The following is a 22,845-nucleotide window of genomic DNA, read 5'->3' on the forward strand; positions in this document are numbered from 1 at the left end:
GAGAGCAGCTAATTGACAAACTAAAAACGAGAAATTTTTTTATTCAGATTGATGAATCCACAGTTACTGACAATAAGGCCCTTCTAATGGCATATGTTCATTATTTCGATGAAGATTGTAAATTGCATGAAGAGATGTTTGTAAAATCTGTAGAAACTGACTGTATTAGTGCATCCATTTTTGTTGCTGTATAAACATGGTTTGATAAAAAACAAGTTCCATTGGAAAATTTGGTATCCTGTTCTACTGATGGTGCTACCTCCATGGTTGGAAGACAAAGGTTATAATTTATAGCCCACCTAAAGGAAGTACGTTCCAAAGTTCTTACAATGCACTGCATTATGCACCGACATTATCTGGTTGCAAAAAATATTAATCCAATTCTTTATCAATCTCTCAATATAGTTATTAAAACCATCAATAAAATAAAGTCACATAGCAAATATGATCGCCTTTTCAGAAAAAATTTGTGTTGATAATGAAGAACAGTAGGCCAGACTTCTTTTACATACAGAACTCACGCTTTCTAAAGAAAACTGTCCAACAAGATTTGTAAACCTTTTTGATATGATAATTAGATTTTTAGAAAGTGAAGGAGAGACATATTTAGCAAAGGAGATCACCAAACACAAAAACAACTTATACTATATGGCCTGGATTTTTTGAAACTTACTGAAGTATCACCTCAACTTCAAGGAAAATTAATTATGCTGATAGACTGCAAATGCATATTAAAAGCCTTCACTGAAAAACTGGAAATATTTGAAAGCAATTTAATAAGAAAACAATTTCATGGAATGCAAGAGTTAACTGAAATCAATGAATCTCTCACCGAGAATGATCTAAAGAATTATTCAGATCATTTGCGTTCTCTAAAAGGTGAAATGAAAAATAGATTTTCAGCTTTATTTTCTTTTGAAGTGAAGCCATGGATGTTAGATCCAATTGGAAGTAATTTTGGGTGAAGAAATTCAAGAACTCATTGAATTAAAATGTAACAAAGGATGCAAATATAAATTCGAAAGACGTGGAATGGCTGAGTTTTGGGGATCAAAAACAACTAAACTTCTTTATCCAACAATGTAATCTGAAATGGCCAAAGTATTTTTTGTTTTCTAAAATGCTTTTATTCTTTGCTTTTTATAGGCATTAAATGCCTAAGTGCTTTCAGAGGTAACATCTCCGAAATTCTTGCCATTTGCCCCTTTTCAACAGCTGCGACCTTGGCGGCAGCATGGTGGGCGTGGTTTATTTATTTATTCTTTTGTTTCATTGGTCAATATATGGAGCATGGATGGGATGAGGAAATGTTTCAGTCTATAATCTGAAATGGCCAAAGTACTTTTTGTTTTCCAATATCTTATATGGTTGAAAGTGGTGTTAGTTCAGTAAATAAAATATTAACAAAGGAAAGAAACAGAACTGATATGTGTTCGAGAGGAGACAATTAAACTTACTAACATCGTACAGAACATTGAACTTTTGGCAAAGAACATCAGGCTCATTGGATAAAAGAAGTACAGTATAAAGTATTTTCTTGTTTAAAATTTCATGGGGGCAATTAGAAAAAAAAAATTGTCTAAAAAAGCCCTTTAGGGGGCGATAATTAAAAAAAGGTTGAGAAACACTGCTCTACAGTGGTATCTTTTATTTATTTTCATCAGCACTACCTATATTTTATTTATTAAATTTTCCATTTATTTGTGTTCTAAGTTTTTGTTCTTTTAAGGCTATCTTTAGCTTCACTAATCCGGATTTTCACTTAATCTGGTTGACCTCTCCCCCAATTAATCCGGATTAGCGAGGGTTTATTGTACTTGTATTTCAGGAAATTATCTATCGTGTAAGATGTAAGGCTGTATTTTATTAATTACTTTTGGACTCACCCATGACTGACCCCAAGAGTAATAATTCATGTAACAGCTTAATATAACAGAATTATATTTAGTGTTGCATAATTAATTAATTATGAAAATGTTTTTCATAAAATATTAATGTAACTTGAAGTTGAATGTTCTCTTACAAAATAATGGGGATGGACTGAAACTGTTGTTACAAAATAATACTTGGGGAAGAACACAGTAAAAATTATAGTATTAATTTGTGAATGGTCCTTTATTATTATTATTATAATTAGCTATATGGTGCAAGGAAGCCTGAGGATTATGCTGCACCAGCCAAGAAAAAAATTCCCGAGTTACCCTGAGAGAGAATCAAAAGTAGAAAAGAATCACCAAGAAAGAGAAGAATGATGATATCCAGCTCAGGACCCTGGGTGTGCCAAGCCCATACTCACCAGATATGAGCCCCCATGATTCTTTATTTAATACAACACTAATTAATAAGTAATTACTGCTTCCCATTAGTAGTTAACATAGCTTCCAAGATATAATTGTCACTATTAGGGTTGGGTTATAATTTAAACTTGAATTGAACTGGCTCTCACTCTAAGCACATTTATTTATTGATTTATATATTAAACTTGAAATGAATGTAATCATATTCATATTTTGTCTGTCTGTGATATTTTTCATTAAAATACAGTTTCTGTACAATCTACCTTCAAAATAGTTTGGAAAATTCTTATGTAAATAAAATAATAAATAACGCTACTTTTAATTTTAGAGTTAACCATTCATTGCTAACTTGGCATCTAACAGATGCCACTTTTTTTTTAAATTTCTATTATTTTTTAAAATCTGGAAATAAAATCAAACCCCTCCCCTATGTACCTCTCCTCACCAGTATTTTCTAAACGATTATACAATATTTTTTGCTTTCATTTCAATATACTATGAATTACAAGAAATTAATTGTTTCGGCTTTTTGGGACAAAGCAAGCAAAAGCATCTTTCTTGTACTCAATGAATTACAAGACATTAATTGTTTCGGCTTTTTGGGACAAAGCAAGCAAAAGCATCTTTCTTGTACTCAATTCCCAGTCTCAAGTGACTTCTGTTAAATGTCAGCAAGTGATTAATTAATTAGTAGCTCTTACTGCAGCAGGGCAAAAGAGGCCAAATGCAGATACATTTGAATTACAGACCAAGATCGAAATAGGATTATAATCGATTCTATACAAGATTGCTTTTGTTTATTAATCTAAAAATGAAAGTACCCTAATCATCCCATTACCCCTTTACTCCTAAATTAGACTGCAGCTGGTAGTAACCTTTACACCATTCTTATGGTGGTATGACTATAGTTAGGAGGGTGTACTTCACATGGCAAAACTGGTTTTCGTTAAGCTATTTAGTCTCAATAAATAATCTTCCTTTCTATGCATGAAATTCTTTATCATCCATTGTCTGGTCCACTGCAGGATGAGTGGTTTCATCTTATAGGATGAGTGATCGTAAGTCCCCACACTGACCAGATGGGTTGAAGGCTGTATGAATAATTTTATCTATCTCAGGAAGAGGGAGTAAGATTTCCACGAAAAGCCTATCTGCATGTCATCTGGGCTGAAAAACACAGGAATACCTCAGGGAGGAAATCTTGTTACTTTTTACTAAGAAGTTAGCTCAGTTTTAAAGGAAGAGGCTTTTAAAAATTCCTCCAGTTAATAATGGGATGCTAAAATTAGAAATTGTGATGCTGTAACTAATAGTGGCAACTTCATTTCTAACTCAGTGCCCACTGGATCCGGTTGCTTTCATTGTTCTGGTGATATGTCCATCAAATCATTCACAAGGAATCTATTATACATTATCAAAATCATTCTTGAATACACCCCAGGGGCTCACATCTGGTGAGTATGGGTTGGCACACCCAGGGTCCTGAGCTGGATATCATCATTCTTCTCTTTCTTGGTGATTCCCTTCTACCTCTCTCTCTCTCTCTCTCTGGGTAATTCAGAATTTTTTTTTTTTTTTTTTTGCCTGGTGCAGCATAAGCTTCAGGCTTCCTTGCACCTTATGGCTAATAATAATAATAATTAACAGAGATGAAAGGATACCTAATTTTGTGCATTATCACTGTTTGATTCATATTGAGACCTTGTGTTCACAAATGAAATATCAAAAAGAAACTATAGGATATCTTGAAGTCATCAACCATTTTATCGCAAAACCCTAAACATGCAATTTCTAAAAATATTTTTGGACAATCTTCAAGCACCGCATTCTGATCTTATTACCCACATAGAAGTTCGTTGGCAGAGTCATGGAAAGGCACTCTCCAGAATTTGGGAGGTGCTTGAAGAAGTAAAATCTTTTCTAATAGAATGCAATGAAGAAAACGTTTTTAAGGAAATTTTTACTGAAGATTTCAAGATTACTTTCATTCATGGTTGACACCTTCAGCCATTTAAATGAGTTAAATTTGAGGCTACAGGGAAAAGATAAATTTATGGTAGTTTTATACAAGATGTTGCATTTGAAAAAAAAAAAAAAAACTTCAAGGGTTTCAGAATCAAGTTTTAAAAGGAAATTTGCTTCATTTTCCTACTCTTAAAAAATGTCTGGAGGAAACTGCTGGGAAGTGCCTATCATTTGAAGAGGCAGACTGGCCATAAGACTTACGGGGGAAACCCATGGTGGGCTGGGGGCCAGTGTGATTTTGGCCATAAACACAAGTATGAGGCTGCTGCAAGTTTTCACTGGTATGAATTTTTTACCCAGTCCACCCCTGATCGTTTGTAAGGAATGTAATCGAACACCTTGGTGACCAATTCCAAATAAGATTTGAATACTTGAAAGAGCACCTCCCAAAATTTGAATTAACGATAAATTAGTAACTTGGAACAAATGTTCAATCAAAATGAAGTAGCAGCTGCCGAGCTAGAACTTGTTGATATTCAGTCGTCTTTAGCTCTGAAATGTCTTTTCGAACACAAAACTATTTTAAAATTCTGGGGTTCTTCTGACTGCAAAAAATTTCCCTTATTACAAAGAGAAGCGTTCAAAGTACTTTCTATGTTTGGATCAACATATGTGTGTGAAAGTTCTTTTTCATTAATGAACAATATCAAAAACAAAAAAGGACAAGACTGTTAACATCACATTTGGAAGAAAATTTGTGATTATCTCTTCATAATGGAGAAATAAATTTCAAAGGTTTTCCATCATCTCTTCAAAGTCAAGGTTCACACTGATAAGGTAATAAATATTAGCGCCAAAAAATTTTAATTGAGAAATATAATTCTTGTATGCATAATGTCTAAAAATTAAAAGAATACATTTTTAATCTTTACACAAAAAAATTTATATTTTAATAATATGGTGCTCGCATGTATTGTAAGCTGCAAAATCTTGCTCGCTTAAAGCAAAAGGTTAAGAACTCCTGGTCTAGATCATCATATGCAGGGGTGGGCCGTCACAAAGCTGTAAGGGGTGCACTGCACTGGGATGCCAATGTTTAAGGGGCACCTGAAACTTACATACACATATTAGGCGCCTCCGTAGCCAGGTGAGCAGGAGCAGCAGTGCATAGCACACGCTTCTTGATTATTTCAAGCTCGTGACCACCAAATACGGAGGATGGGGAAAGGTCAGGGAATGACCACCGCACATCCCCAGAGCAATATGGCCTTAGTTGCTAATGCTCCTAAAAAACCAAATAACAACAACACATTAAAAAAATTTTATAAAGGAGAGTGCCAAATTTCAATTGCCACCTGGGTGCCATATACCCTAGGAACGCTCCTGATCATATGGGATATCAAGTCCTGATGGCAAACAGATTGCACATATAGCGATGAGAAATTCAACTGTCAAGTGAACTGCAATCACTTTGAGGTTAGAGGGACTTGGACTGAAAGATTATTCACCAGAATTACAACATGTGGGGATATTAATATTATTAGCCGTACAGTGCAAGGAAGCCTGTGCTTATGCTGCACCACCCGAAAAAAAAAAAAAAAAATTCCACAAATTACCCTGTAGAGAGAGAGAGAGAGAGAGAGTGTCAGAAGTAGAAAAGAATCACCAAGAAACAGAAGAATAATGATATCCAGTTCAGGACCCTGAGTGTGCCAAGTCCATACTCACCAGATGTGAACCACTGGGGTTAACTATACTCAATAAAAATTACCCCCAATAAGTGGGGGTAATTATTATTGTCAGTGTAGTACATACAGTTGATACGTTAATCTGGGGTTACTGCTTCCCATATGCAGTACTTTACATTTGTCAATGATAAACTTCAGCTGCCACCTCTCAGCCCATCTGCTCAACTTTTCTAGATCCTGTTGCAGCAGGGTACTGTCATTAGTGTCATTAACAACCCTGCTAACCTTCGTATCGTCTGAAAACTTGGACATTAAGCCTGATATACCATCATCAATATCATTAATGAATACAGAAAACAACAATGGACTGAACAGTGGGCGAATCTGCTAATAACATTAGTCCACGAAGAGCAGTGTCCATTGATTACCACTCTGTCTTCTCCCACTCAACCATCCCTTTATCCATAGCAGCAATTTTCTTCCAATGCCACACTGCTCCAATTTGTGCAGCAGTCTTCCATGTGCAACAGTATCAAAAGTCTATCTAAGATCCAAATATATGATATCAAAATTATTCTTTGCATCCAGTTCCTTTGTGACTACATCATAGTATCCAATCAAATTGGTCAGACAAGACTTCCCATGCTGTGTCCGAGCTATAACTAAAGTCTTGTTTAGATGACCCTGCAATGCTTCTTTAATGAGTGCCTCCATTAATTTCCCTGGAACAGAAGTCCTGTTACACTAAGAGGACTATAATTACCTGTGTCTCCCTTTGATCCTCCTTTGTGTACTGGGGTCACATTTGCACATTTCCAGTCCATGGGTACTTCCCCTGAGTCCAAGGAAGCAGTCATAATTATGGCTAAGGGTTACTTCTTACTTCCTTTATTGCTCCTTTAATATAACTGGATAGATTCCGTCCACCCCAAGTGCCTTTCTTATGTTTATATTCAACAATTTCTCCTCTACTTTACTCTCAGTTATTACAAGATTATCTAGCTTACTACCAGTTTAATACACCTCTGGCATTCCCCTCCCTGAATAACTCCTCGTGTAAGTAGAGGCAAAATATTCATTTAGTTTATTAGCTACCTGAGCAGGATCATCAACAGTTGGACCAGCGATATCAAGTGGACCAATCTGATTCATCACCGTCCTTCTAGAGTTTACATAAGTAAAGAACACTTTGCTGTTTTTCTTTGCATCCTTTGCCAAAGATTTCTCGGAATTTGCCTTTGCCTGCCTAACTTCCGTTGTGACTTGGTTACAGACCAGCTTATATCTATCGTAGGCTTCTGTGTCGCACTTAATTTATATGTATCCCATGCATTTTCTTCTCTATCACACGTCTAATTAGTTCATCTGACAACCATTTAGGCCTAAATCTTGAACAATATTTCTTAGTTGGTATGAAAAGCTTAGTAGCTTCCAAGATTATTTCCTTGAATGCTTTCCATTTTGAATTTGCTGTTGGTAACATCATCAGTTGGTCCCACCGTATAGAATTTAAATACTGTCTCAGACCACCATAGTCACCTTCAGGAAAGCAAAAACCCTTCCCTTTACCCCTGATGGTAGTTACCTCTTTGAGTAAACCCCACTTCAGCACACCGTGATCACTGTCACCCAGTGGTTCCTTTATCTGCAAATTCTGAATGCATGAAGAATCACTACTGATAATCACATCAAGAGTGTTACTCCCTCTAGTTGCCTCCCGAACGTGCTGCTGTAGAAAACAATCATCCAATAAATCATCCACAATAGCCTTGCTAGTGTGTGAGTGACCAACCCACAAATTCCAGTCAGTCTCTGGGAAATTAAAATCCCTCATTATAAGACACTGATTTACTGACCCACTATTTCTCTGCACAATTGCTCATTATACTCATCAGGTTCAGTAGGTCTATAACACACACCTACTCATTTTTCCTTTCCCAGTGCTTGTGTCACACCAAACAGACTCAACATTGCATTGTCCACCAGCATCAACTGGATGCACTACCTTAGATTTTATGTTTCTTAACTAACAGCATAACCCCTCCTACCTTCCTGTCCTGTCTATCCTTTCTGTACACATTGTACTTCCCAAATTCCAATTCTGCACTGCTTATGTCTGTGTGACGCCATGTCTCTGACATCCCAACAATATCAGCCTTTGATGTCTTGACTAACACTTCAAGCTCATCAAATTTAATAACTATATTCCTAGCACTGATGTACACACAAGGATACATGCACGTCTTTCTACTCTTAGTTACCCTGGCACAGCCCATGTATTTACTTGTTCCACTATGACTCCCAGCAGTCCTGGAAATCCCCATTGCCTTGCTTTCCAGGCTGCTGCTCAATTGCATTTCAATAGAAGCAGTGCAAGAATCACTTTCATCTCTGCCAGCGGCTACTGTTAATCTATTAGTCTGTGTATTCCTCCAAGCTAGCAGTTTTCCAACCCACCTAACTCTGCCTTGATCGCTTCAGCAAATATTCTTGCACCCTTTCTATTTAAGTGTATTCCATCCCTGTAGAAGGCAGTCAGTCCCTCCTGTTAACAAGCACAAACCAGGCTGAGAAAAATTCTTCCCCTTGAGCCTTGCACTATCTCTCCGGGGCCGAATTGATCGACAAGGCTCTCATCATATACTCCCTTCTATCGTGTCTGGGCAGAATTGCAGACACTTTCAAATTAACCCATATTTGTTAAGTAATTCCGCCAGTCTCCTACTCTTAATATCATTAGTGCCAACGTGTACAACAATATTACCCTTTGTGCCCTTAAAAGATGATATCTGCTCTACGTCATCAATCTTTGCCCCTGGCAGACACACCCTGGTCCTGTTCCACCTATCCTTTTTGCACGTGTCATGTATGCCATCATGTTTTGCAAAAAAATAGAGATAGCCTTTGTTGACATGCATGCCATAGTCACTGAAAAATGATTGGCCTATATGAATGTGTTTATTCATTTAGAAGTTATAATTTGAATGAATTTACAGCTTTTTTGTAAAATAAAGTGCCACATGCATATTGCAAGCAGTAATGAGAAGAAAAGATAAGCAATAATCAGAAATTTAATTAGCATTACATACTTCAGACAGTACTAATGTAGCATAGCACATACACACTGTCACAAAAACTTTCACAGTGGTAGAGCAAGAGCATGGGGAAGATACTAAGGAAACCTGGACCAAGACGGCATTAACTGCACAGTCCAAATTAAAATGTAACCGCACAACATACAATGCAATAGATCTGCATAAGTGAGAATATACTACCATGATTTCTAACCCTTTGTTCTAGCAGTGAGTAATGATTTCCTTCATCCTTTTCTTTTGTAGCACGTTACTCCGTTCTCACTTCAACGTGTTGTGTTACTTGCAATTTGTGTGTGCCATGTTTTTGTTATTGATTGCTTATCTTTTTACTGTTTTAAATTTTAACCCCCACCCACAAATGTCAGCGAACAGAAATGTCAACTAGTTTAGTTAGTATGTACATATTACAGTACGTATTAATTATTCCGATTATCACGTATATTCTTCCGAATTTCACGTATCATTTAATTTTTTAATGGTAAGGTAATAAAGGGTAAATTTGTGTTTAATATAGCTTTACTTTTATAGCCTGTGGATAATATTCCTCCTATTTTTGCTAAATAGAATCGCTGTTTAATAGAATTAAAATTCAATTCACAAACGTGATTATAATGACCGGCGCTTACTACACATTGTATAGTGAATGGTACTTTACTATGGTTAGTTCGTCGTAACACGATTTGATTGTACAGTGAACTAATTGTAAGGGGGGGTACGTTGTATTTTGAACTATTTAAGTGAAACTTCGGATAATGGAGCAGCCGCTTAATCGGGCCAAAATGCACTAGTCCCGATGTGTCCAAAATAACAGGAATCGACTGTATTATGTTCTGCTTTGTACTTTTGTTTTCTCTCTTCTCCAGTTTTCACATATTCTTGAGATCGGATATTTACAGTTTGGAAAAGTTGGAGGCTATACACTCTTTACAACAATGATCTTTTGCTCCACACTGTGTACAGAAGGTACTCCTCTGCAAATGGTTTGTGAGTGAACATATTGCTGGCACTGGTTTAGTTATGTATTCTTACTTGGTTCTCCTTAGTATCCTGTTTTTTTATTATTTTTGGTAGATGTGATGTGTTAAAAGTCAAAATCAAGTTTCTGGTAGGCACTATATTGCCATCTCTTATCCTTTTCGCATTTGTCATTCCTTATTCTTTGAGTACACTGATAATTTCTTCTTCTATATCAGATCAAGAGGGCCCATTTGGAGATTACTCCCCTTGACATGTTTTGGGTTGTATGAACTGTGACTACAACTGGTAATTCTCCAAAGTAATAGCATCTCATGGTCTCTACTACAATGTCTTCTGAATAGAGACATCATACTGATTATGGGAAGCTCAAAAGTCCTTCAAGGTCTTTTTTAATGAAGACATTCATCTTAGTGCTTAGATTTCTGTAAGTGTATGACCAAAAGGGCTCACATCTGGTGAGTATGGGCTTGGCACACCCAGGGTCCTGAGCTGGATATCATCATTCTTCTCTTTCTTTGTGATTCCCTTCTACTTTTGACTCTCTCTCTCTCTCTCTCTCTCTCTCTCTCTCTCTCTCTCTCTCTCTCTCTCTCTCTCTCTCTCTCTCTCTCTCTCACCCACTCTCCAGGGTAACTCGGGAACTTTTTTTTCCCTGGTGCAGCATAAGCCCCAGGCTTCCTTGCATCATATGGCTATTAATAATAATCGCTTGCTGCTAAGATTCGAAACAAAATTAGCGTTTCTGGTAGGATGTGTATGTTCTCACCTTTGGTATGAAACTTGCCGCTCTACCATTGAGACTGCCAATCACGCAAATTGCCATGGGAGTAGAAGCATCCTTAGCCAACCTCCCTGAAGAGACTGTTAATGACATCGGCTTCAGAATGGCCTCTGTTCTTCAGCGCACACAGCCTGCAAACTCCAATCTCAACCACCGGCAACATGCTGCCCTTAACTCCATCAGGAAAACAACACCACCGTCATGCTTCCCGCCAACAAGGGACATCGCACAGTTATAGTGGATCGTTCAGAGTATTTGAACAAGGCCCTAGCCCTCCTACAAGAACACAATGTTTATGAGCCTGTAAATGACCCACCCATCAAAGTCTTAGGGTAACTAGAATCAAACGTTAACAAGTTGATCTATGAATGGTTCAAATCTGGGAAGATCTCTATGTCAACAAGATGGCAGTTGCATGCCACGGGCTGCCAGCTCCCACAATTTTATGGCCTACCAAAAGTTCATAAGCCGGGTGTTCCTCTCTGGCTCATCATGTCCTGTTGCAATTTGCTGACATATGAACTGTCAAAATACATTGCCCATCTCCTAACGCCCCTAGTGGGAAATACCATCCATACGGCCTCCAACAGCGAGGAGTTTCTTCGACTCATCAAACAGCTTACAGTTCCTGTTGACAAGATCATGGCTTCCTTTAATGCTGTCTCTCTTTTTTACCTCCATTCCAGGGCAGCTTCTAGAGAATGATCCCGTCTCTCTTTTTTACCTCCATTCCAAGGCAGCTTCTAGAGAATGATCCCAGCCTATCAGATAGAACATCACTATCTACAGAAGATATCTGTGCCACCCTTAACCTGTGTTTGTCAGGCGGTGTCATTGCATTTGGCGATTCTCTGTACAAACAGATACACGATACAGCTATGGGCATCCCTGTCAGCTCCGTCACCACTAAAGTCGCAATGGAGGAGTTAGAGGAACACATATTCCTGAATCCACCAGTACCAAATACTATGTGGTGCAGATATGTTGATGATATTTTCACCATCATCCCCCATGGTTCAGATGCAGCACTGTTGGGGTACTTCAACTCCTTATCCCTCTTCATCCAGTTCACTTTAGAGCTGGAAGCAAACAGGTCCCTTCCTTTACTGGATGTTTTGGTGAAACGAGTGGGCCCACATCTGGAAACCTCAGTATACCGAAAGCCAATGTGGTGTGGGCAATTCACTAACTACAGGTCAGCCCATGCCCCTTGTCAGCTAAACAGCACCGCATGTGCTCTACTCTCTCGAGCTTGGAGCCATTCCAGGCCAGAGGAAGCCAGGTGCACTGAGGTTTCCAGAGTAAAAGCTGACTTAACCAATTGTGGATACCCAGCCTATGTGTTAGACAGGCGCCTGCTACAAGCACAAGAGCTTGCAACTCATCCGAGGCCCTCATTCCCCCACGCCAGTGTACCTACTGCCTATATTCCTTATTATCTGGGCACCTAAGACCAGAATTCTAAGATCCTGCATGAGTACCGCATGAAATGCATACAACTCCCTGGTAGGAGCTTACAATCTCTGGCCTTGAGTGCAAAAACACTCATCGCCCCTCTCTTACACGAATTGTATACCACGTAACATGCCACAATTGCGGCAGTTGCTATATAGGGGAGAGTCCAGATGTCTTCATGACTGCCTCGCGGAACACAATAGTCAATCCGCCTGGATGACACTGAGCACTCCGCAATCACGGAGCATTTTTGGCCAACTCATCATGACCTCAACCCCAGATGCAACTGTGAGGTAATCAACCAATCATCACTGCCTATGGTTAGAATCATTAAATATATCCAGCTGTCAAAAAGTCTTAAACTGCCATAGAGGTGCAAGGCTACACCCTATTTTAGAGTCAAAAGATTTGAAGCACAACAAACGCTGGCAGCAATCCCATATATGCCTCGTGAACCAACAATGAGTGTCCAATCTAGTAAATGAATGTCTGTACAATCTCGCATTCATATGCGCACTCTCCAAGTCATCTGAGCATGCACAGCCTATTTAGTATTTATTCTATTCCTAACATTTATATTATGTTTGCATTTCTGTATGCAAACATAATATAAATGAACTTTTACTTGCTGAGGAAGGGGTTTGTCACCCTGAAAGCTTCTTGTATTAATCTTAACTTATTAAATCCAGATGGAGGTTTGTTCCAATAATCAATCACCCACTAGCTGAAGGCAAATTTCTGCACATCTATCCTTCAACTCTCTTTCCTCAATTTGATTTTTATACTCCCTCGTGTGTGAAGTCTAAGAGAAAGGGTTACTTAATCCATTGTAAGCCTTTAACATCTCAACCAAATCTCCTCACATGCCTAACTTCAGATGCTGCAATTTCCAGAACTGAAGCCTCTGCTGATAAGAGCACCCCCCCCCCCTTTGTTCCTCTCATTAATCCTAAAAAGAAGGCTCCAGATCTGTATGCAGCTTATACAATGGGATAATCCCCTTCTTATACATGATGACAAAATTCCTGTATATCACTGTCAAAATGCCACAAACTATTCTGGCAGCCTGAATGCACTATTCAGATAATTTCATATTTGACTGCTGCACAATTACCCCAGGTTTTTTTTTTTTTTTTGTTCTCCCCTATTGTTTGTGTGGTACCACACAGTGGGCACATTAATTTGGGGTTACTGTTATCCACGTACTGTACCTTACATTTGTCAATTTTGTGCCTTTGGCTTCCTCAGGTAGATATTTTCAGTGGCTGTTCCTCTTTTTAGTATCTAGCAGTAGTCAACCATCATTCTAACATTAGTCCATCTTCCTTGGTACCTTTTTTCCAATTCTTTTATATCCCAATGAAATATTTCCCCTGCTTTTCACTTAACTACCTAAATATTTTAGGAAATTGTTGTGATTAGATACAATAAGTGTACCTTAACACTCATGCTGCAGCCCAGTTTTCTGGGTATTTACCATTTCTCTGAGAATTTTCTAAATTTTTTGAGAAATGGTAACTGGTTGTTTATCGTTTCTCAAAAAATTGCATACTACATTTTTAAAGCTAGTTCAAACACCTCTTTTAGTTTGATTGATGGATTCTTCAAATTCAGTCTAGCAGCAGCAGCAGCTTGTAGATTTTGAGTCCAACAAAAGATTTTGCACTCAGTTTGTTTCACATATATGAATGTACGTGTTAAGTTCTCACTCTTAAAGTAACCAAAATTAAAGATAGCAGACAATGCATTGTGGTTTATGCAAGAAAAACAACATGAAGCTCCAGTCAACAGATCCATAAAAGTAACATAGAAGAAAAGACCTTGGCCGTGCATCAAAAGAGTGATGTGCAGAATCTTTTGCAGTAAGTGATGGGCATTAGAAAAAATGTCACATGACAATTGTGTATTGAGTAATACAGGGAGAAATTGTTGCTAAAACTTAACAGAAAATTTAAAGACATTTATCAAAAGAGAAACTCATTGGAGAATGACTCAATATGGATGAAAAAGTCTAAGGTGTTACCTACAAAAACGATGGCAAAAGTAATGGAGCCTGCAGCACCAGACTACAAAAAATACAAGCAGAGAATAAAAGTAGCTGGCTGCAACAATGCAACTGGAACTCAAAAATTGCCAATTTTGTTGTTGGTAAATAAACTGATACTAGAACTTAAAAAATTTATAAAAATAAATATAAATTATATATTTTATAAATATTATAAATTATATTATATAAATAAAAAATATATATATATATTGTTCATCTTTACCAGTTTACTACCACTCACAAAATGCAGTATGGTTGGAGTCTTCATTACTCAAAGAATGATGCGGAGTCATGTGAAGAAACACTTGGAGAAAATAAACTTACTAGAAAAGGCTATTCTCTTTCTGGATAATGTTCCTTCACATCCCAGGTGTGAGGAACTTAAAGAAGGGGCATGTTTTTTTACCATCAAATATAACATCCTTGATCTCCAGCCAATGAATCAAGGAAGTCTAAAAAGACAACATAGGCAAAAGTTTGAGTTCAATTTTGGAAAAAAAAAAAATGCAAATATGTATTAAAGAATCATTAAAGTCATCAAAGGTGTTAACAATACATTGCTAGAATGAAATGAAATTCCAAGTTCACTAAATCTTGGAGAAAAGTTTGGCCAAAAGATGACAATGCTAATGAAATTCATGAACTATAAGATTATTATTATTATTAGCTATATGGTACAAGGAAGCCTGAGGCTTATGCCGCACCAGCCAAAAAATAAAACAATTCCCAAGTTACCCTAAGAGAGAGAGAGAGAGAGAAGGGAATCACAAAGAAAGAGAAGAATGATGATATCCAGCTCATGACCCTGGGTGTGCCAAGCCCATACTCACCAGATGTGAGCCCCTGGGCTAATGAAGAATACAGTTTATTGACTTTATTAGGCAAATTGAAGGTTCCAAAAATTTAAGTTTTGCAACAAATCATCAAGACAAAAAAAAAAAAAAAAAAAAAAGTGGTCATGATCATTTTCCAAAAGTTTTGCTGGAAAATAAAATTATGAATGAGCCAGAAATCATATAAACCATGATAGAAAGAGATAGATCTAAATGTGAAAAAAGTTTGAATCCACTCCAGGGCCAAAAAAATTCTCATGTAGCCATCAAAAGCACCACAGATGCAGATTTACACTATATTGAACGACAGCCAACATGTTTATAAAAAAACGTGGAGGGATTATACTGAAAAACATCACATTTCTTTATCTATATGGATGAAATTACTCATTTCACATATATGAATCAGTGTTCTCCCCAGAAAACTTTACCAGCCGGGTGGCATTATGAAGTAGCCTTGCAGAGAAGTGTAATACTTTGCAATATTATAAAATTTTCTGTTATTTATAAAAGTGACTTAAGCGATTCAGAGCAAAAATTAATTGCATAATTTAACATTATATGCTCCTGTCACATACCTCGATCGCATAGTATGTTCGAAGTAATATTGATCAAGATCAGTGAGCAGTATCATACAGTACTGCGAGAATCGCTTACATTTCTGTTGGGCAGTCAGTTAAACTCACTGGGTGGTGCAGATATTTGATAGGTCCTGGGGAGAACATTGTGAATGTACATGTATTTATCTGAAGTGAAAATAAAATTCTTAATTTATGTATGTATACTTTTTTATGATTCTCCACTTTAACCAACTTTGATTAGCCACCTGACTATTGGTCCCAATTATATCAGATAAGAGGGATTCTACTGTATGAGCAACAAACTCCAGTACCTTTAACATAATAACTTGAAGTATTTTGTCATTGATACCAATTCTGACTGGGAAACAGATTTTACCATGTGTATCATTTGAAAACAATTCCAGAATACACTGTTGGATGTGTGATTTTTTTCTGATATGGATTGGTTTCTTAATGGTTGTTCCAATTTTTCTTACAGTAACCCTTGGGCTTGTTTGTCAAAATTACTTAGTGGTGTTGAGCAAGTGTGATGTCCTTCTGTCTGTCTGCTAAGCAAGAACATTGTGACACTACACAGAAGCTTTCTAAAATGCTGACAGCAGAGGGGAAAATCTTAAAAGCAATTTCGCTCTTAAGTCAATTTTCCTAACTGCATACTACAGTTTCATTATGGTACATTAGGTTAAGGAAATTTATATTAGTGGGCAGCCAGAAAAATGAAGTGAGGTAAAAAGAAGTGGCCACCCTGATCAAGATGCTACCTGTGAAATTTATCAAGTGTTTAATGTTTGATATATAATTAAATAAATCTACATTCAAGCCATGCCTTTCACCAGTGACATTATAATGCATTAAATTTACTTATAGTAGTAGTAGTGGCATGTGATGCAAGAAAGCAATTGTGCGCTTATGCAGCATCAGCCAAAAAAAACACACCATTCCCTCCAAATGCCTGTCCAGTTCCTCTTTAAATTTATTTAACCTATCAACTTCCACAACGACAGATGGAAGTTTGTTCCAGCAATTAACCACCTGTTAGCTAACGGCAAATTTTTGCACTTCAATTCGACATCTGTCTTTTCTTAATTTGAATTTATGCCCCCTTAGGTTCGTACACTAGACTCCCGCTAGTCCGAACTAATTGGGACCGAGCCCTGTTTGGATTAGCAGAATTTCGGATTAGCTGAATAACTGCAATAATGCAGAAGCAAGCAGTAAAACAGGTCTGGTTTATTAAGGAATGAATGTATAGTAAGCCTACTAGTATGTATGTACTATGAATGTATAGTAAGCCTCCCTCCACGCTATGACTAATTGCACGCAACATTGTGCAATAAACGTGAATGTTTATATCTTCGCTCTACATTACATTTTATAGTTTAGTTTAGTTCAGTCTGCTGCCACAATGGCCACGAAACGGAAACACGCGTGTACGTTGAAAGATAAGCTGGAAGTTTTGAAAAGCCTGGACAAGGGGGACAGTGCAACGAAATTAGCAATAGAGTTTGGAGTGGGCAAGGCCACAGTAACTGACTGGAAAAAAAACCGCGCAAAGATCGAGCAGTTTTGTACCTCTACTTCAGAAAAATCAGTTGAAAATTGACAAACAGTAAGGCCCTCAACGTTTGACAAGCTTGATGAAGCCTTATTCACGTGGTTCACTCAGGAAAGAGGAAGGGGAACATCCCTAAGTGAACCTCTTGTTAGAGAAAAGGCCATTCATCTCAACAAACTAATGAAAGGTGATGAATCATTTAGTGCGAGTACCGGTTGGTTTGATCGCTGGAAGAAACGCCATGGGATTCGCCAGCTAACGATCCCCGGGGAGCAATTATCAGCTGATCATGCTGCAGCAGAGAAATATTTGGGCGAGTTCGCTGATTTAGTATCACATTATTCACCTCAGCAGATATATAACGCTGATGAGAAGTTTAAATTTTAAGGATTTGCCCACAAAAAGTCTAGCATCTCAACAAGAAATGCGTGCCCCAGGTTTTAAAATGAATAAGGAGCGAGTGACGTTGATAGCTTGTAGCAATGCTTCAGGAAATCACAAGCTACCTTTGATGATGATCGGTAAATCAGCGAAGCCGAGAGCTTTTAAAAATATGAACATTAACAATCTTCCAGTTCATTATAAAAGTCAAAAAAAAAGCTTGGATGAACAGACAGCTTTTCATTGAGTGGTTTCATAATCAATTTGTCCCAGCAGTGAAACGTTTCAGCAATGAAAATGATTTGCCACCTCGTGCCATTCTCCTCATAGACAATGCGCCGTCCCACCCAGACGTTTCCGAGTTGACATCAGGGGATATAAAGGCAGCTTTTTTACTGCCTAATGTAACACCGTTATTACAGCCCATGGACCAGGGGGTGTTACAGTCTATCAAGCTTGCATACAGAAAGAAATATCTTAGGTCCTTGATAGAAGATAACACCAATTCACTTTCTTTACATGAGAAAATGAAACAAGTGAACTTAAAAGATGTTGTATATTGGGTTGCTGAGTCGTAGGAGGGTGTAACTGAGCAGTCCATACAAAGATCATGGAAGAAATTATGGCCCTCTCTCAGCTTTGTCCATAGCTCTGACGAAAACAATGACATAGAACAATTAATTCAGCTCGTAAGGAAATTCCTGGGTGCAAGGAAGCAATAGAATCTGACGTTAACGAGTGGATTGCAGCGGATGCAATAGGTCATGAAAACCTGTCGGATGAGGACATCATGAGGACCAAGAAGACTCCAAGCAGAATGATGACGAGCCCGGTGTTTCTGCGGAACAACTTGTGTCGCACACAGACACGACAGCGGCCCTTGACCTCGCTTTACGCTACTTAGAACAACATCCCAGCGCTACACCGGCAAACTACATGTTTATGAAGCAGTGGCCAAACATAGCATCATCTAGCCGATTTTCATCGTTACGTCAAAAGAAACTAACAGAGTTTGTTACTTCTCAAAAATGACTTTTGTTCCTGTTTTGGTGTGTAAGTATAGATCTGTAATTTTAATAGGCCATGTCAAACACTGATTTTTTAATTTTGTATTAGTACAGTACTACAATAAAATACAATTGTTTTGTGGAATTCTAAATGGTTTTGTACCATTAATGCCATTTAAATTTAACTGGAAAATACAAAAAACGTATATTTTGCGAACTAAAAAATTTCCTCTCCGCCGACCGAAACGTGTTCGGATTAGGCGGATGTTCGGATTGGTGGGAGGCCACTGTAATCTGAACAAGTGGAAGGATCCCATCAGAATTCAGCATGCTCAATCCATTCAAGGCCTTATACACCTCAATCAGATCACCGTGCAGGTGCCTAGTCTCCATCTGCTGCAATTTGCAGAACTTAAGCATCTTTTGGTAAGAGGATCCGTTCATTCCCTTCAATAATCTTGTTGCCTTTCTCTGTACATGCTCAAGCAAATCTACATCCTTCCTAAAATGAGGCCTCCAGACCTGTACGCAGTACTCAAGGTGTGGCCTGACCATTGCCTTATACAGAGGGACAATCACCTCCTTTTCCCTGCTAGCAAAATTCCTATATATCATTGACAAAACCCTATGAACTGCCCTGGCAGCCTGTCTGCATTGCTAAGAAAACTTCATATCTGAAGTTTTCTGAGTAACCCCAGAGAAACGTACAGTTGGTACGTTTCTCTGGGGTTACTTCTACCCATATGCAGTACTTTGCATTTGTCAAGGTTAAACTTCAGTTGCCACTTCTTAGCCCATCTGCCCAAATTATCTAGATCCTGTTGCAGTAGCACACTGCCATTAACAACCCTGCCAACTTTTGTATCATCTGCAAACTTCGACACTAAGCCTGATATACCTTCATCAATATCATTATTAAATATACAAAACAACAGAGGACCCAACACCGAACCCTGTGGGACTCCACTAATAACATTAGTCCACGAAGAGCAGCACCCATTAATTACCACCCTCCGTCTTCTCCCACTCAACCATCCTTTTATCCATTGTAGCAACTTACCCTTAATACCATTCTGCTCCAATTTGTACAATAGTCTTCCATGCACAACAGTGTCAAAAGCTTTCCTGAAATCCAAATATATGATATCAAAATTATTTTTTTGCATCCAATTCCTTTGTAACCACATCATAATATCCTATCAAATTTATCGGACAAGACGTTCCCTTAACAAAGCCATGCTATGTCTGAATTATTGCTGCAGTCTTGTCTAGATGATCCTGCAATGCGTCTTTAACCAGTGACTCCATTATTTTACCTGGTACAGAAGTTAAACTAACTGGTCTGTAATTACTCTTGTCACCCTTCGATCCTCCTTTGTGAATTGGGGATACATTTGCACATCTCCAGTCCATGGGGACCTCCTCTGAGTCCAAGGGTGCTCTCATAATTATGGCTAAGGGTTTGCTCAGTTGCTTTGCTGCCTACTTTAATATAATTGGATAGATCCCATCCACCTCAGGTGCCTTTCTTATGTTTAACTTCAACAATTTCTCCTCCACGTTGCTCTCAGTTATTACAAAATCATTAAGCACCCTGCTACAATTTGATAACCTTCTGCCATTTCAAACCTTAATAACTCCTCATGTGTGAATGTAGATGCAAAATACTCATTCAGTTTGTTTGCTATCTGAGCAGGATCATCAACAGTCAAACCACCGATATCAAGTGGACCAATCAGATTCATCCCCTTCCTTTTAGAGTTTATATAAGTAAAGAAATCCTTGCTGTTTTTCTTAGCATCTTTTGCCAAAGATTTCTCGCCTGCCTAACCTCCTTTGTGACCTGATTACAGAGTAGCTTATATCTCCCATAGGCTGCTGAGTCGCTTGATAATTTATATGCATAACATGCATTTTTCTTCTGTGTCACGAGTCTCATTAGTTCATTTGATAACCATTTAGGCCTAAACCTTGAACAATATTTCTTAATGGTATGAAACTTTTAGTAGCATCCACGATTAATTCCTTGAATGCTTCCCACTTAGAATTTACTGTTGGTAACATTGTCAGTTGATCCCACATAATTTAAAAACTGTCTGAGACCACTGTACTCACCTTTACGGAATCAAAAACCCTTTCCTTTATCCCTAATGGTAATTATATCTTTAAGTAAATCCCATCCCACATCAGTACACTGTGATGACTGCCACCTAGTGGTTCCTTTATCTGCAAATTCTTAATACATGAATAATCACTGCTGATAACCAGATCAAGAGTATTACCCTCTCTGGTTGCCTCTCGAACATGCTGCTGCAGAAACAATCATCCAATAAATCCAGAAAAGTCTTATTAGTGTGTGAGTGACCAACCCACAAGTATCAGTCAATATCTGGGAAGTTAAAATCCCCCATTATAAGACATTCTGATTTACTAGCCCACTATTTCTCTGTAAAATTGTTCATTGTTACTCATTCGAGCCATTAGGCCTATAACACACTCCTACTCTTATTTTTGCTTTTGCAGTGCTTATGTCACATCAAACTGACTCAACAGTGCACTGTTCATCTATATCAACTGGATGCACTTCTTTTGATTTTATGTTTTTTATCTTGTTCTTATCTTTTCTTCATTATCTTTATTATTTCTTCTTATCTTCATTTTATCTTCTTTATCTATCTTGTTCAAGAAAGCATCTTGAACACAATACAAAATTTCTGATGAACTGTATGTTTTTTTATGTTTAAGATCATATGGAGACACTGATGGTGACCATTTTCTATACCCATGTTGGAGTTTTCCAACTTAAAATAAGTTTTAAGACTGTTGTATGTTTCCCTTTATTGGAGAATGTCAAAGCATTGTAGAATTTTTTCTATAGTGCACCCTGTTATAAGCTGCTGAACTTTTTTTACTCTTCTAACCTTACTTCTTTAATATGGGGTTATATCAGTGATATCAGTTAATATCAGTGATAACTACTATTAATTTGGCCAGTTATTCTTCAAAATGCATATCATTATAACTAAATTTCAAATTATTAATCCAACTACCAAGCCTGTGTTAAGTTAATAAGACAAGTTTATATTGTATTTTTCAAAATAGCCATGTGCAATAATCATCATTCATGTCAAAACAGTGTTCCCATTTCAGTTAATATCACTTTCGCTTCTATCTTTACAAGGAATTTTTTTTTTTTTTTCACAGTCACTTAACTCCTGCTCAAAAATTAAATTTTTATATTCTAATTAACAGCTGTCCGCTATGCTTCAGTTGAAGTCCACTAATATATTCAATAATATAGGTTTTAATTTAGGTTTCTCTTTACTACTGCTGTCCTGCGCTAAAATCTAAGTTAGGAGTAACCAGGGTTAAATTTCCATGTGTTAGCTTATATATTCCAATTTCCAGCTACGTAGATTAGATTTTTATCTTGTTGCAGGTTAAGTTTAATATATGTAAACCTACAAGGCTTACGTTTAGCTATAAAAATAGTTATGTCAACGTCCATTATTACAATACACTATACCGGAGAATTTAAAAAGTAATTTTCTCCTCTATCTATCTATCTATCTATCTATCTCTCTCTCTCTCTCTCTCTCTCTCTTAGGCTTAGCACCAAGATATCTGCATCAAATTAGAAACTGCCATGTTAAACATAGACGACTTGGAAGTCTACTGAAAGGTAATGAATACCAAAGCCAATTCATCAACGTTTATACTTTTGGTTGCCAAAAAAATCTATCATAAATATGTATCATCCATGCCGAACACCACGCTCGATTGTTATTATTGCTCAGCTGAGTACTTACCACTTACGTATAACTCGTCATGAACTTTGCCGCAACACGAGTGGATAAATTGAAGGAAACGTAGCAACACGTCAAGATGAAACGACTTCGTCACTGAAAGCTGTTCCCATCTCTTAAAATATGGAATATATTACTGCGCATGACAACATAAAACGGCTTTGCTTTATATATATCAACCAATAGTAAATTAGTGAGCTGTTAGTATTGTAATAATCAGCAGTGTGTGATAAGTAATATAATCAGTAGCTCTAATTTTTTTTGTCAACGGGTTCTTATTAAAACACACACACACAAAATTAATTTGTTTGTTCCATTTTTATTTTCGCACAACAACTTCCATATAAATTGCTGATGTTCCTTTTAACTTTCTTCG

The 22,845-nt window shown here is 37.5% G+C and overlaps 2 protein-coding genes across 5 annotated transcripts in view; one reads left to right on the forward strand and one right to left on the reverse strand.

Moving 5' to 3' along the window:
• LOC150079340 (cyclic AMP-dependent transcription factor ATF-1-like) overlaps window positions 1-22,576 on the reverse strand; it is a 190,484-nt gene extending 167,908 nt beyond the window's left edge. For 2 of the 4 annotated variants that reach the window (XM_090382636.1, XM_090382633.1), the window contains exon 1: window positions 22,473-22,505. The gene's annotated coding sequence lies outside the window, so the exon portion shown is untranslated. Of the gene's footprint in view, window positions 1-22,472 lie in introns of all 4 variants that reach the window. The other 2 variants (XM_090382634.1, XM_090382635.1) reach the window with 2 other exon arrangements.
• LOC150079341 (uncharacterized) lies at window positions 11,506-12,255 on the forward strand. The gene has a single exon (XM_090383037.1). It carries the CDS (start codon window positions 11,506-11,508, stop codon window positions 12,253-12,255), a length of 750 nt encoding a protein of 249 aa, XP_090239163.1.
• Window positions 22,577-22,845: the final 269 nt, after the last annotated feature.

Source organism: Mastigoproctus giganteus, chromosome 10 (genome assembly GCF_048544385.1).
Source record: "Mastigoproctus giganteus isolate SK-2022 chromosome 10, ASM4854438v1, whole genome shotgun sequence".
Classification (NCBI taxonomy): Eukaryota; Metazoa; Arthropoda; class Arachnida; order Uropygi; family Thelyphonidae; genus Mastigoproctus; species Mastigoproctus giganteus.

Bases quoted from the DNA above. Each gene is read 5' to 3' on its own strand.
- LOC150079341 (XM_090383037.1), top strand. From the start codon at position 11,506: ATGATCCCGTCTCTCTTTTTTACCTCCATTCCAAGGCAGCTTCTAGAG.